We start from the raw sequence: 16002 nt of genomic DNA, 5'->3' as shown, positions 1-16002 counted from the left end.
TTAAGATTTACATTAATTACTCTAATAACTGTAGTTTTAGTGGAGTGTTTTATTAGGCTACCAAGGTTTCAAGTAGATGGGTTACTCAATCTGTTTCATGAGTAGAGCCAGTTCAATCGAGTCAAATGAGCCTCATTTAATTTATTGACCTCTATGGGACATTTTGTGCGCAATGGTCATGGGCTTTGGTTTGCGGCCTATGACATTAGAAGTTGGATTGCATTTTATCCCCGCACTAAAAAAATGAACAAATTAATCCATATACATTAAATCAAAGAGTAAATTGGTCGTTTTGTTAAATACTTAATCTATTTCTAATGTTAAAATTTTCATCTATTATTATAAATTATACCATTTTGTAATAATAGAAATGAATGAAATTTTTAACAAAAATTATCAATTTATTCTTTCACCTAATATATAATGACTAAATTACTTATTTTTTATATAAAAAAGTAAAATACAATTTAACTTCTAATATAAAAATCTCTATATTAATTTTGTCATTTCATAATTGTGAAAATATCTACGCTTAAAAATGTAAATGGAACGTGTCAAAAGATTTTCATTTTCATTAAGTAACCGTGTTTAGGCCAGCGGCTTCCTGGAAAAATAAATAAATAAATAAAAACTAAAAAGTCATAATTAAAACAAACAAATAAATATATATTTCTTTGGATAAGCAGTCAAGAATAATATTTCGACTTCCAAATTTCTTCTCTGTTAAGAATCTCTAAAAGAAAATTATTAACTAAAATTTCCCTTTTAAAAACTTCACAAACCTTTGTATTAAAAAAAAAAAAAAACTTCACGATCCTTTCTCTATTTCTCGATCCTAACTCCGGGATTTTTTTTTCCATTTCGTTTTCTGGGAAATAGTTTTCCCGGAAAAGTACGAGCCAAATTGTATATCGGACCAATCAGAAAAAGAATCAGAAGCTTTCTTTTGAATGGGGCAACAACAATCAAAAGACGAGTTGCTATACAATCAAGTCAATTATGGTAACGCAGAAGGGATCAAATCTCTTTTCCGTGAAGGCGCAGGCCTCGAGGTACCAACTAATTAATCTGATTTTCCCCTTTATTAACCTGTGATTAAATATGGAATTAATCGATCAATTAATCTGATTTTTTTTGGAGCTATGGATTGACAGTGGATGGATAGAGAAGGGAAAACGCCGTTGATATTAGCGTGTTTGAATCCACAGCTTTTTGATGTGGCCAAGACTTTGATCGAACTTGGTTCTAACGTTAACGCTTATCGTCCAGGTTTCCATTCTTTATCGAATTTTATTATTTTCCAAGGGAATTTATTTAATTGTTTGTTCATGAAGTTAAAATTCGAGGGGTTTTTTTTTTCAACAAATAAATTAGTGTTTTTAGGGAAAAAGAACCATTCCTAATAGCAACATATGATTTTGAAGGACCTTTGTTTCTTTCAATTCTCCATTTTGCCTGCTTAAGTAGAAAATTTTGCTGGAAATTTTCTCATGGTCGTTAACCAAATTTCAGCAAAGAAATTTAAGGTTTTCAAAGAAAAGAAGCTTTGGAGGCTTTATCGAAATGGATAGTGTATTAACTTGGTTCAGTTTTGTGTGTAGGTCGTCATGGGGGGACACCCTTGCACCATGCGGCAAAAAGAGGCCTTCTAAATACAGTCAAATTACTTCTTTCTCATGGAGGTTCATGTTTTATCGATTTCTGTTATATATTACGGAAAACTAAGTTATTAGTCGTTGCATGATGAATATGTTTGATTTGAAATTTAGAGTAGTCCAATAAGCAACTTGTTCGAACTTTCAGCTAATCCGTTGGTGATGAATGATGATTGTCAAACACCTCTAGATATTGCTAGGGTGAAAGGAAATGTCAATGTTGTAAGGGCAATTGAGGTATAACTGGAATTTCACTGTGAATATTTATGATTTTATGATCTACTCAGAACTTTTGACTTTTCTTGTAAAACTAAGTGCTTTCTTAAGTGAGATTATTTTGCCTTCTGATGCTGTGCAGGATCATATATGTTTATTCTCTGGTTGGATGCGGGAGTTTTACGGGCCAGGATTTATTGAAATGTTTGTTCCTCAGTTGCTTTCAAGAAAAGTGTGGGTATTATTGTTTAGTGTACCTTTTAATTTCAATTTTTCTTTCTCTTGCGTTTTTTTGGATCACCATAGGCCATAGAAGAATATGCCCAGATAGTTTTTATTCATATAAATCTCGAATAGAATTTTATCTTTTCTAGCGATTTGTTCAGCATCATCATCTTATTAATGTGTTTCTTACAGTTGGGTGGTTGTTCTACCAACTGGTTCCCGAAATAATTCAAAACCTTTCAAGTTGGAGCTGGCCATGTATTCTACTTTGCAGGTATCGCAACTCTTTTTGGGTCTATAGCAATGCATGTCTAAGGAGGGTGCAAAAAGAGGAGAAATGAGCCAAATATTATGCTCTTCAAGTTCCTCTAAATTAGACTTATGCCTTTGTCAACCTGAATTCTTTCTTGAATGAAGTTGAATAAGAATAAAAACCAACAAGCTTGGTTTAAACTGGCTTGAAATATATTCAAGTTAGCTTCCACTTTCTTAAATGCTTACTTTCAATTGACTACTATTATATTGAATATAAAATACATGGAGGCTGCAAGATGCCTTTGAGATTGTTCAAAGTACTAAGCTTGGTGTGTTATTACTTAACTAAGTGAAGAAAATTTTGAGTAACACTTGGTCTAATGCATTCATGCATTAATGCTATATCTTTGGTTAGCACAAACCAGGATTTGTCAAGGGTCCTTTGGTATTAAATCATACTTCAAAATAAATTATAGTTTTAATTCCTTTGTTTTGTACTGTTAAAACTTATATTCTCCTTAAATGCTTTTCCATCACTTATTTGGTAATTGGTGAATTATCAGGATGCCCAACCACGTACAGTTATTGCATTGTGGAAAGCTAATTTGGAAGAGCCAAAGCTTAACCAACCTGATCCTTCTGTGGCAATTGTTGATAATTCCAGCAGTAATTTCTCTTGCCAATATATCTAGTTGTCAATCTTTTCTGGCTAAATTATGGAAATTGAAATCGGATTGATTTCTTAGTCGACATACTTTGATTGATTTTATCTTTATGCATAGTCTCAAGACGAGGGAGGCGGAGACGAACCATTTACACCTCCCGAGAGGCGAGGTGTAAAGCTGGAATAGTTAGGCGTAAGCATGGTAATTTTCAGTCATTTACGATTGTATAGATAAAACCCTGAAATATACACAAGTTGCATGTAAACTGGATAAAACCAGAGTTCTTTGGTACTGGAAATTTTAGGACATTAAATTACAGCTTCACTGTACTCCAGTTCATTAGACTTTCTTTATATTACTGGGTTTATTTTCCCCTTATGACTACTTTGTTAATAATTAGGTGAACATTGATTATTTGTTATGATGTTTGTAATATTACTATGAATAAGTATGTGCATTTATGGATGATAAATGTATATTTTCTATGTTACAATTCACATCAACATGATCTGGTTCTTTTTCAGAAACACGCATTAAACTTGCACCTGGAAATGAAAATGATCGCCAGCAGCTGCAGTGGTTTTGTGATGCATGCAAAGGAATTCCACAGGTATCAGTCTCCCTTCATTTACAGATGTTTAATTTCTGCTTATTTGCAGACCTTGCGTAACTTATAGCACTTTAACAAAAGGAACAATTCTGTTATCATCTCAATGCCATTTCCTCTTATTTTGTTTAAAATAGTCCTATAAATTTCCTAATGGACATTTTTGGGGTTCCCAGAGAAGTTACCATAGCTTAACAAAGATGTGATTGACACATGATAAGTTCATTTGTTTAATTCTGTTTGCTGGAGAGAGTTTCACATTTCTCAGAAGCAAACCTGGACGAGTGAATAAAATTTTCATTGAAATTACATGACATTCTAACTTTTATACGAGAGGTACAGTTTTGGTTTTTGGGTGGAAGGCTGTTGAGTTGCAGAGTACATGCACAGTACTAAGTAAAAACATCAGGGTAGTTTAGTTTGTTCATCCACTCAAGACTTGTTGAAATATGGAACATTTTGTTCATGATGCTTTTGAATAATAAATGTCTATGTTTATTTTATGGCATCGGAAATATGCAGGCAAGGGGTCCTGCATTTCTGCATGTTTCTCAGCCTCCAACTGCTCCAGCAGATGCAGAGGATTTAGAATTAGCAATGGCAATTAATGCCTCGATCCAGTCAGCTATAGCGGAGACACCCAGTTTTGAGTTGCATACTGGCAATGAAGCTATTTCATCCTCCAGTTGGGGTAACTCTGCAAGTACAAGTGCCCATGGTAGCTCAGTAGGGCCAGTGGAGGTTCCCCCTTCAAAGGCAAGTACTAGTGAATGGACAATGACTGAAGCTAGCTCCAGTGGAGACTCAACCGCTGGCACCAATGTTCACAATAGTAATATCTCTTCTGTTCTTATGGGAGTACAAACTGCAGATTCAGTCCCAACAGCTCCACCAGCCATGGACGAGATTGTAGAAGATGGTCCAATCCAATATCCATCAATCGATTCAACTCCTATCAATATGCCTTCCTCGGGTGCTGAAAACTTAGCTGCTAATGCTGGTCAAACAAAGGAAGATGGGGGCCCTTCTTCATGCACGATATGTTTGGATGCTCCATCAGAGGCAGCTTGTGTCCCCTGTGGCCATGTTGCCGGATGTATGTCATGTTTGAACGAGATCAAAGCGAAAAAATGGGGCTGCCCTGTTTGTCGTGCCAAGATCGAGCAGGTTATAAAGCTATATCGTGTTTGATTGAATTTTGCATCTGAAATTTGTGTAAGCTGTAAATGATTTTCAGTGATTTCTGCGCGTGGAAGTTTATTTCTCTTTATTTGAGCATTGGCGCTGTTAGTTTTTGTAAAATATTTAACATATATCTTTTAAAGAAAATACATTTAATATATAGTTGCAATAAAAGAGTTTGTATTTTCCTAACTGTATTTCATGATTTGATGCTGATTCATGAAACGATTCATTTTTTCCACGAACTTTAAGGCTTTTTTATACAAATAATATTAAAAATAAGGGTAAATTATAAAAATAGTCACTTTTATTTGTTTCAGGTTACATTTTAGTCACTTATGTTATTATTTTATTACGAAGTGATTACTCTTCCGTTAAGTTCCGTTATCTCTTTAACGGTAATCTTACGTTGCAGACTAATTAGATTTTAAGTGCCAACTTGGATTTTTTTATGGGATGAGAATAGATTTTTTATTAAATAAATTTAATTAATTAAAAATTTTAAACCCTAAATCTTAGTTAAAAACCGTTCATCTCCCCCTTTTTTTAGTTTTCTTTTTCAATTGACTAAAAAAGCTATTATCATCAAAATTTTGTATTCACATACAAAAACAAAAGAGGATTCAATGGAGAGTCCAGGTATGTGTTCTTCACCGACAATTTATGTTCTAAAACTTAAAATGAAGTGGCTGTTGACAAATAAGAAGATGGTAATCGTTTTTGTTCCAAATCATTGTATTTTCCAATTCTTCACGTTCTTGAATAATTAGTTTCTCAATCGGATTTTTTCTAATCTGAATCGCCTTGTTTGTTCACATCCCTTTGTGGGTATCCCTTTTTTTTTATCTGAAATTCTTTTAGTTGTTAATATTCATATCAAGAATTTTAATTTAGAGTTTTCATTAAATAATAAAAAATTCAATCTTTTATTTTTCAGTATTGAATAAAAGAGATAGAGGAATGCAAAGAAGACATACTTCCATCTTTATGAAACAGTCAGTTTGATTTCAATTATTTTGATCTTAATAATAATTTTTCCAGTCAAATAAAAAAAATCATTGAAAAAAAAGAAGAGACTAAAGAAAAATTAAAAAGAGGAGATGGACAGTTTTTTTAGTTAAGATTTAGGTTTAAAAATTTTAATTAATTAAATTTTTTAATTAAAAATATATTTTCATATCATTTAAAAATCCAAGTTGACATCTAAAATCTAGTTAGACTATCACGTAGGATTATCGTTAGAGAGATAATGGAACTTAACGGTAGAGTGATCACTTCGTAACAAAATAGTAACATAAGTGACAAAAACGTAACATTTCAAACATAAGTGACTAAAATGTAACCTGAGACAAACAAAAGTGACTATTTTTATAGATTACCCTAAAAATAATTAGTTACGAAAATGGGTAGGTAAAAAGTTATTTACAAAAATGGCATTTTTAATAGTTCTCATAAGTGTTACTTGACACATTAGTGGTAAAAAAAATTGGTGTCGGTCACTGGGTAAGGTGGCATCAATATATATTTTTGAAAAAGCCTGAAACTTTAAAATATATATGTATAAAAACTGAAAAAAAAAGCTGTAAAGCAGAAAAGCAGGGGAATTCGTGATCGGACCTTGCTTTTTTTATTCCAGCTTTCTTTCTGCTTTTTCAATTTCTTTTCAAGCCTTTTTTTTAGTTTTAAAAAAATAATTTTTTTAATTGTCGGTGGCATTGCTGGTCATTATATATACCCTAAACTCGACCAAAAATTTGTTACTTTTGAATGTTTGTGTTTTGTTGAAGTTTCTTATAGCAGTTTCAGAGAAGAAAATAAGGAAGAAAATTTGTTTAGTAGAATAGGAGAAAAGAAAAGAGGGAAGAAAATAAAGTTCGAGTTAGTATCGAAATGGATAACCAATTCTTTATATACATTCATTTCAATGGAGTAATTTTAGTAACAGTTGTTGGTTGTATATTTGAATCCCGCAAGCAAATAGGAAAAAAGTTTAATAATAATATGTATGTCGATGATATGAAAGAAAAGTTTAGTGAAAAAATTGTTTGACTTTGTGGGAGAAAGATGTCAAGACTATTCTACAAATTTCCAGATTCGTCAAATCCTATCAAATTTACCGATATGGAACTTTTATTCGATGAAAACGTGGAGACAATGGTCGCACTGTATTGCCCAACTAGGAGGGTGAAACTGAACCGATTCAATTGTTTGCTGAGTTAGCGGATGTAGACCTTGTTAAAGATGTCACTCTATTAAGTCAACAATATGGAGTTTAAGACCCATGTACGGAGGTTCCGAAAGTGTTTTCCAATAGGCGATTGTCTATGCGTGGGTTTGACATTGAACTTAATGTTGGATGGGCAGAATAGTACGGTGGTAGAGCAACATCGACATGGGCCGAAAATCCAAACCAAGCTTGGATTGTGTATGACAACCATAATCCGAGTCCCTGTTTATAGATACATCCAGTCGTGATTGAGATCGATACAGATGGTGAAGATGAATTCGATAATAATGGTCATTTTAATAACGATGGTGAAGATTTTAGTGACCCCAGTGTAGATGAGGTCCTAGATGATATCGACGATGAAGGCACGGGTGATGATGAAAATGTTTTCACCCCTTCAGTTGGGAACCCAAGTCATGGCATTGTCATACGCAATGACTATAGGGCCTACATGTCGAACGTAGATCCCGGTGCAATGCATGCATCCGAGTACCCTGATATAATACATACTCACCAATTGGCGGCAGATCTTAAATCAGAAGGGTTGTTCATGGGCCAACAATTCGCAAATAATGATTATTGCATATTTGTCATCAAATGGTACAGCATGAAGTGTCGATTGACTACAAAGTCACTAACTCTAAATCGGCAATTTATGTTGGAGAGTGTTGGAGGTTGGTAGAATGGTGCAAGTGGTAGGTACGAGCTGCATTTATCTAGAGGTCCCCACTATGGGAGATCCGAAAATATGTTGGACCTTATACATTCACTTCTGTATGTATGACGCAAGACCATCGCAAACTTCATGAGAAAACTATCTACAACTGTAGCATGCCATTAGTTAACAACATGCCCACCGTTCATGTATCAGTTTTGATTGACAAAATGCAAGAACGATTCCAGTATCAAGTGTCATGCCAAAAGGCATAGTTGGCTAAATAGATGGCTTAGAGAAGTTGTACGGAGATTAGGATATGTCGTACAATGAACTTCAAAGGTGGAAAGATTCTATGCAGGAGTACATGCTAGGAACTGCTGTTGACTTGTAGACGTTGCCTTTTTACGACCCAAACAACCAACTACAACCGGGGAGAAAAATTTTTCACCGAATGTTCTGGACATTCGATCCATGCGTTTGGGTCTTTTCCCAGTACAAGTCGCTTGTGCAGGTTGATGGGACCTAGCTATATAAAAAATATACGTAGATCCTCCTTTTTGCGATTGTACAAGATGGGAACCAAAACGTACTATCGATAACGTTTGACATCATGGAGTCGGAGAACATGGAATTGTGGCAATTTTTTTTTGACAAACTTGCGGAGGTATGTTAAACAAGACAATGTTTACATCATTTCCAATAGAACAAAGGGTTAGTTGTCATGATTAGGTGTTCTGGTGTTTCGTGGAGATTCGTCTACTGCATCCACCACATTGCAGTTAACTTCCATTTGGACTTCAAGAATGCGAATTGACACAAACAAGTCATGAACATGGGTAATTCTCAATTTCATTTTTTTTATTTTTTTTAATACATTTACAAACTGTATAATGGAACATAACATGTCTTAACAGAATACATATGCAGGGTACGAGCTAGAACAACAACGTTTCAGGCAGAGGTTGGTGAGGCTTCAGGGTGATATAAACGATGAAACCAATCGTGATTTTCAGGAATGGTTCAGTAGTATAGAGTTGTGGTAATAGGTTCAAAGCTTAATGACGGATCTCGTTATGGTCATATGACCACCAACCTGGTAGAGACCGTTAACTCCGTCTTGAAGCATACACAACATCTTCCAATTTTATCTATTTTTTCAACTATGTTCTATAGGCTAGCAACCTTGATGTTAAGAATGAGGTTGAAACAAGTAAAGCAGATAAAGGCAGGACACATGTATGTCAATGAGGTTAGGAAGGTGATGGTGGTCAATGCCCGGAGAGCGAGGTCGTTGCATGTAGAATTATATTCTCGACAATTGGAAACTTTCTAGGTGGCAGAGCCCGTTGGTCATCAACCAGGTACCCTGCCTAGGTCCTACGGAGTTGATCTCTAAAACAGGTGGTGCAACTACAGAAAGTTCTAGAAACTTTGGTACCCGTGTGCGCATGTCATTACAGCTTATGTTGACGCCTCGATCTATGTCAAACAATATATCGATGAGGTGTACACACTGAAACACATATTGTGTATTTGGGGAAAGAGTTCCCCACCTTGCGGGATGTGTCGACATGGGAAGTATCTTCGCTAGCTTTCGAGTTGGTCCCAAACTTGGGGCTAAATAGGAAGCCCAAAGGTTACCCGCACGTCACCTGGATTCATGGTGACATAGACTTAATGAAGATGATCGACCCTAAACATTACAGTATGTGCAGAATAGTTGGTCATAGTCGAAACAATTGCCAGCATCAAAACTACAACCCTGGACAATCGTCACGGTCGAGTGGAATATGAATTTATGTACCTCATGTTCAAATGTATGTTAAATGTTTTTATCAATATACCAAATTTTCTGTAACACCCCTAAGTTTTATTTAATGAAGTTTTAATGAAACAATCATAGTCTATAAATTTCAGGTTTGATGTTTGAAAAATTTAGCAAAACAATATGTATCGATACCCTTTCCATAGTATTGATACTAGGGTCAAAGTATCAATACCTTTGCCCAGTATCGATACTAATTTGAGCTTTGATGTTTGAAAAAATTTAGCAAAAAAAAAAAGGTGTCGATTATCGACACCTTTGCCTGGTATCGATACCAATTTAAGCTTCGATGTTTGAAAAAATTTAGTAAAAAACAAATGTATTAATACCCTTTCCATAGTATCGATACATTTTTCAAATATTAAGGGAAAAATCTTGCCTAACTATCAAATCTATTTATCACTTAGGTTCTTACAAAAACTCAAAATCCAAGCTTAATTTCAATTTCAACAATCACATTTATAAAAACCATGTTTAAATATGAAATACAAAAAAGCTGCTTCATTGATATAAGTCCAATGTTATCTTGAAATACTGAAAATATGTTTAAACTGTATCAAAATTTTATAATTTGAATTACAATATTTGTTCATAATTACAAATAATTATGGTTACAAGTATCAAAATTGATGGTTTGATAGAGTTGTCTTGTAACATCCTACACCCGACTTGATCGTCGAGTCCGAGTTACAGGATGTCACATTTGTCGCCAACGATCAATTTTGTTCAACTTTAAACCATTGTAAGATTTAGTTCAATCAAACAAACATTAATCACAATAACCAACCATTTACAGGATTTATACGAGCTCACAAAAGCTCTAAGAACTAATCCAAGGATTAAATTTAAAATGGCCCGTTAATATTAAACATAATTTCTAGATTAGCCCAAGATAAAGCTGCTAGATAAAAATGAAGAATAGAACTTCTTGCCATAATTTACGGACTTTTCTTAAAGAACCAATCACAAGCTGAAGTTTTCTCAATGGCCCGTTAATATTAAACATAATTTCTAGATTAGCCCAAGATAAAGCTGCTAGATAAAAATGAAGAATAGAACTTCTTGCCATAATTTACGGTTTATCATTAAACTTGATTGTTAAATAAGACTATTTTATAAAGTAGTTTTTGTTGATTTTAATGTTAAAGGATTAAATTCAACAAAAGCATTCACTTAAGAACAAACCAAATTAGACTCAACTAGGTACATGCCAACTTAGAATAAAAACAGAATATACAAATATTGACAAGTTCAAGATTTTTTACTGGATGTTGAAGTTGTAGTTCAAATATCTTGAATTATACCTATCCTGCGAACGAAAAACAAACCGTATGTTGAGCTATAGAACTTAGTAATATTTTTATGATTCAAATAAAAAAATTTGCAAGCTTAGAAAATTGTAACATCCAACTAGTATGCCATTCATATCAAATGGCAAACCAATTCATTTAGCATTGAAATATAAGTGATCAATTTCATTTTCATGCCAACATCTATCATAAAGCCTTTTTAAAACTCAATACCAATCATGAATCAAACATTTATATCATTAAAACTATAAAAATCAATTCCATGTTCATTCCACAACAATAAATTCAAGTCTCCTTTTGAAGTCGATCGACTCATTTGTATTCATTTTAGCCTTCCCAAAAGCTCGTTTCCAATTTATTCACATAGAAGTTCATGTATTTCCTTTGTTATTATCCACATATATATGTGTGTGCACAATTGATTCCATAGCATTATACTATTTCATTTCAATATCTTTTATCAAGTCGCTAACTTATACCAATTTCACATAACTCGCTCATTACCATATTTATTGTCAATCTATTTCATTACATTTTTTAATTTTTAATTCCAATTATAATATCACGCCTAATGGAACCATTCATGTTTTTACATATCATATCTTGTAATTATTTTCAAATACATATCATACTATGAATTCGATCGTATATGCTTACTCAATACCCTGTACACTATTCTTATCACTTGACAATGATTTCATTACAATTCAATCTAATATATATTCACAATCAATTTCAGAATCACAATTCAATTCATCATCAACACACAATATCTAATGATAAATGTGTCTTATGAGTCATCTTAAATATGAACAAATAACTAGTTAGAAATATTTCATATTAACATGTCATTTCTCAAACTGAATCGTTGAATTCACCACAATTTCGTACTAATCTTTCATTTATAAATCTAGTTACAAATTTCTTCCACATTAACAATTCTTTTCATTACAATTATAATTTTTTTTACATATTAAATCTTATCAACTTGATTGGGGCACGAACGGATACACAAATCCAACCAAAACCCAATTTTGGCACCAAGTGCCTCATTAGACAATTTCTGGAGAAATAGATTGCGCCCAACGTTCATCAGTATGACCAAAGTAAAAATTGTGCCTAGCACTCATCGACACATAGTCGAAGTAACCATTTGGCTCCAAATGCCTCATCGGAATGTCTGAATTGATTAGTTTGTGCCCAGCGCTCATCGGTATATTCGAAATAAAGGTTGTACCTCGCACTCATTGGAATGTCCAAAGTAAAATGCGTCTAGCACTCATCGACATATAGTCGAAATAACTATACCCAAGCAGTTAATAGGGTAGTCATTTATCCAATTCCTTTACAAGTTCAATTCTCATTCTATTGATCTCAATATCATCAATTTATCACTCATGATATCATTTCATACATAACATAACATACCATCTCAATTCCAAACCAATTTCACCATTTCATTTAGTTTTAATATTTTCACTTTTATTCAATTTAATTCTCTATCTCAATAATCAATTAAATTCACACTAATATGATTTGATCAGTCATAATCAACTATTAATTCATTTTATAACCCTTCTATTATTTTTCCTCCTCCTCTTCTCCATTCCACTTCCTTCATTTACAAGTATTTATATAAGAATCTTTAGCCTTCGTATGACACTCTTTTATGTAACATAAATTATTCTTTCACTATTTATACATATACTTTTAACAAAGTTGTCTTTTTGAGTAGTAGTCACTAAATTATTTATATCCAGACCTATAGTATTCAAAATTAAGATCCGCTTTTTATTTTTGAAACTTAGACTTAATGAAATTTTTGCCATAAAAATGTTAGAATTTATTTCAAATTAGATTAATACCAATTTTTTTTTAAAACCTCCCATGTTTTGCTGCTAGGCAATTTCATTTCTTCTTCACTAAAAATTAAATATCTTTCAATACAAGTATCATATTATGTTTTCTTTTGTTTCCTTTGAAAATAAACTTATTAAGAATAGACTCATTAAGATTTTAGGCATATAAATTTCATCTTCTAAACATTTTTGTACAATTTATAATGATTTTTCAAAGCTAGAACAAGGTGATTGTGCACTCCCCACACAAAAAATGAAATGTATGGGTCTCCAGGTACCACCACTCAATCAAGGCGGATATTAAGTTGCACCTCAACTCAAACATCCGGAGCAATTCCGTTGATCTAAATCTATTGGCTTCCAAGTATGGCATAATCTGTTTATTCGGCTAGTAACTTAGACCATGGACACACATCCTCAACACATGGTACTCACCCTACCATATTAAATTGTCGCATTAGTTTAAATATTTGAATTAAATAAAAAATGACATGCAACCTTATAAATATACCTGCGAATAACAAATAACAATATTTTTTACCAGCACATTAATCATCATTGCTGTGCGATCATTTTCTCTAATCAAAGAAGCCATTTTGATATTTGTACAAATAATAAAAATTTTAAACATTGACTAAACAAATAAACACAAATCTCATCTTTAAAACAAAAATATAATGTTAAAATTTATATCTAAAAATTAACAATAATCTAAAATATAAAGGTATATATATTTTAAATTTTTATTACAAAAAAAACATTAATAATTATAACTTTTAAAAGTTAAAATTTTTTTTGGGTCCCTTAAAAATTAAAAAACAATATTTTGGATCCCTTTCAGCCTTGGGTTCTGAGCGACTGCACCTCCATACGACCCCAAGGATGGGCCTGAGAATAAAAATATAAGTAATATTAAAGAAAGAGAGAAAAATAGCCTATCATGTAAACATAATTTGTAAAGCTTAAATTTCAAAAATTGTTCACTACTTTTTAAACTTTGATGTGTAAGTAGTATTTGATACAATAATAATTTTTAAAGATTAAGTGGTGTTTGATAAAAAAAAAACCTAAATACTTAATATTTTTAATTGTTTAAATTATAAAAACTATTGAATATGTTCCTAAAATTTAACTAATGAAAATTTTTGAAAGTGGTTAATCCAATTTCAATTTCAATTTCAATAAAACTTAGTTCTAGTAACCAATATTTTAGAAAAGAAGAGTTTATAATTATTATTAGCTTTTTTTTTTGGATTATTATTAAATTTAATTTAAAATTTAGAATCTGGAATAAAATGTGTTAACTCTAATGGTTCACATAATTTGTATGATTACTGTATTGGCCAACGCCGTTCTACCTCTGGAAATTTCACTTGACAGTTTCTTTTATGCCTCCAAACAACTAATTATCTATTATTCTTTTACCTCCGTTTATACACTCGATGTTAGAATAATAGTTTTTAGAATAATAGTTAAGGTTCATAGTCAGCAGTTAAGGTTGTTAACCTGTAGTTAATTAGTTAACTAGCAGTTATAGCCTGCATGCTTGCACTCTATATATGTATGAACAGCAATCTCTTGAAAGGAATCAAAATTCAGTATAATGAATTCTTAACATGGTATCAGAGCTTCCTCTCTTCTTGGAAACTGCTTCTTGATTTCCTGCGTGTCTCATGACTCCTTCCAGTCCATTTGCTGAGCAGTCTACTACACCTATGGCGTCCAATTTTTTCGATGGAGTTGACAGTCATTTTTTCTCTACCAAGAAGATCAGTGTACTTCTTGATGATAACAACTACCTACTATGGCGCCAACAGGTTCTTTTAGTGATTAAAACATATAAACTTTAGCATTTCATTGATCCTGATATTGTTCCTCCTCCTCAGATAATTCTTTATGATACTGGGGTGTCACAACCAAATCCTGAGTTCGATCGATTTGAGCAGCAAGACAGTGCGCTTGCATCTTGGTTGCTGTCATCAGTAAGTCCTACTATTCTTCCCATATCATTGACCTAAATACGAGTGCTTAGATTTGAAATGTGCTTGTTAGTGTGTGTGACAGCAAAACCACCTCCTAGTTGATGTTTTATAGACGAGCGTTACATTCACAGTGCAAAGCTGATCTCTCCATGCGAGATTTCTAAATAAAAGTCAAGGGTTACTGTGATCGTCTTGCTGGCTACGAATAGGTCATTAGTGGGTAAAAACATGTGACTGCTATCTTCAATGGTTTGTCCGTTGAATATGACTCTGTAGTTACAATAATTACTGCGAGTCAGGCTCCTTATAGTGTCCAAGGTGTAACCACGATGCTTCTTGATGCTGAAGCGCGCCAGAAACTCACAACACTGGAAACTCCTAGCTCGACAAATATGGTTTCTCATTCCCCTGAGGTGCCTAACAGCAACAGTGTGTCTGTGCCAGCTTATCGACTCACCTCAAACACTCGTAGTCGCGGGCGCAGACATTTTTCGGGCTCTCGTGTTCAGTGTCAGTTATGCAGAAAATCCGGTCACTTGGTTGATCGATGCTATTACCGATTTGAAACCTCCTACAAGAGCACAAACTAAAGGCTTCCTCTCTCTCCTCAAGCAAATGTCTGCATGTTTGGCAGTGGGACTCCTATCGCATCCTGGGTACCGCCTCCTATGGCTGTTGCACCTTATCACTTGCACCAAGGATTATTTTCTCCACTAGTCAACGTTCTTTCCTGGGCTAATCCTTTTGCTACTGGTCCAGTGCAACATGTCAGTCCTCCTACATCAGTACCATCACACCCTCAGGCTCTTCTTGCTACATCTGGAATAATGGCTGATAATGCCTGGTACCCTGACTCAGGTGCAACTCATCATCTCACAAACTCTCTTACTGCTCTAGGTGAAAGTGGCTCTTATACTGGCCCAAGTAAAGTATATGTTGGCAATGGTATGGCACTCACTGTCTGATCTACTGGCTAGTTTTCTTTTCGTACTCAATCATGAGCATTATTCATGAGATCCTTATTGTTTGTGCTTGGAATAACCAAAAACCTTTTGTCAGTTTCAAAGTTTGCAAAAGACAATAAGGTGATGTTTGAGTTTTTTCCTACACAGTGTCAGGTTCGAGATCTTCAAACTAAGGAGGTTCTACTTCGGGGTTCTGTCCATGATGGCTTGTATAAACTTTCTTTACCTGGCTCGTCCAAGACTGTTGTCCCTTCTGCCTCAATTCAATGTTTTTCTGCTACTGCTACTATGCCTCTGAGTTTATGGCACTCTAGATTAGGACACCCTTGTAATGCTACACTTAAAAAAGCACTGCATCATTGTAATATGCC

At 33.6% G+C, this 16002-nt stretch overlaps 1 protein-coding gene across 2 annotated transcripts; it reads left to right on the top strand.

The window, feature by feature from the left end:
* The first annotated feature begins 661 nt into the window (after positions 1-661).
* LOC107915276 (putative E3 ubiquitin-protein ligase XBAT35) lies at positions 662-4997 on the top strand. 2 transcript variants are annotated; one of them, XM_016844470.2, is made up of 10 exons: positions 662-1052; positions 1155-1269; positions 1602-1682; positions 1804-1892; positions 2014-2105; positions 2289-2370; positions 2915-3017; positions 3134-3217; positions 3541-3626; positions 4146-4997. In XM_016844470.2, exons 1-10 carry the CDS (start codon positions 951-953, stop codon positions 4812-4814), a joined length of 1503 nt encoding a protein of 500 aa, XP_016699959.1. In that variant the 5' UTR covers positions 662-950; the 3' UTR covers positions 4815-4997. The 2 variants fall into 2 exon arrangements, with proteins under 2 accessions (XP_016699959.1, XP_016700006.1); XM_016844517.2 differs by lacking the exon at positions 3134-3217.
* The last annotated feature ends 11005 nt before the right edge of the window (positions 4998-16002 follow it).

Source organism: Gossypium hirsutum, chromosome A10 (genome assembly GCF_007990345.1).
Source record: "Gossypium hirsutum isolate 1008001.06 chromosome A10, Gossypium_hirsutum_v2.1, whole genome shotgun sequence".
NCBI classification, from domain to species: domain Eukaryota; kingdom Viridiplantae; phylum Streptophyta; class Magnoliopsida; order Malvales; family Malvaceae; genus Gossypium; species Gossypium hirsutum.
This window is presented reverse-complemented; position numbering and strand designations above follow the sequence as displayed.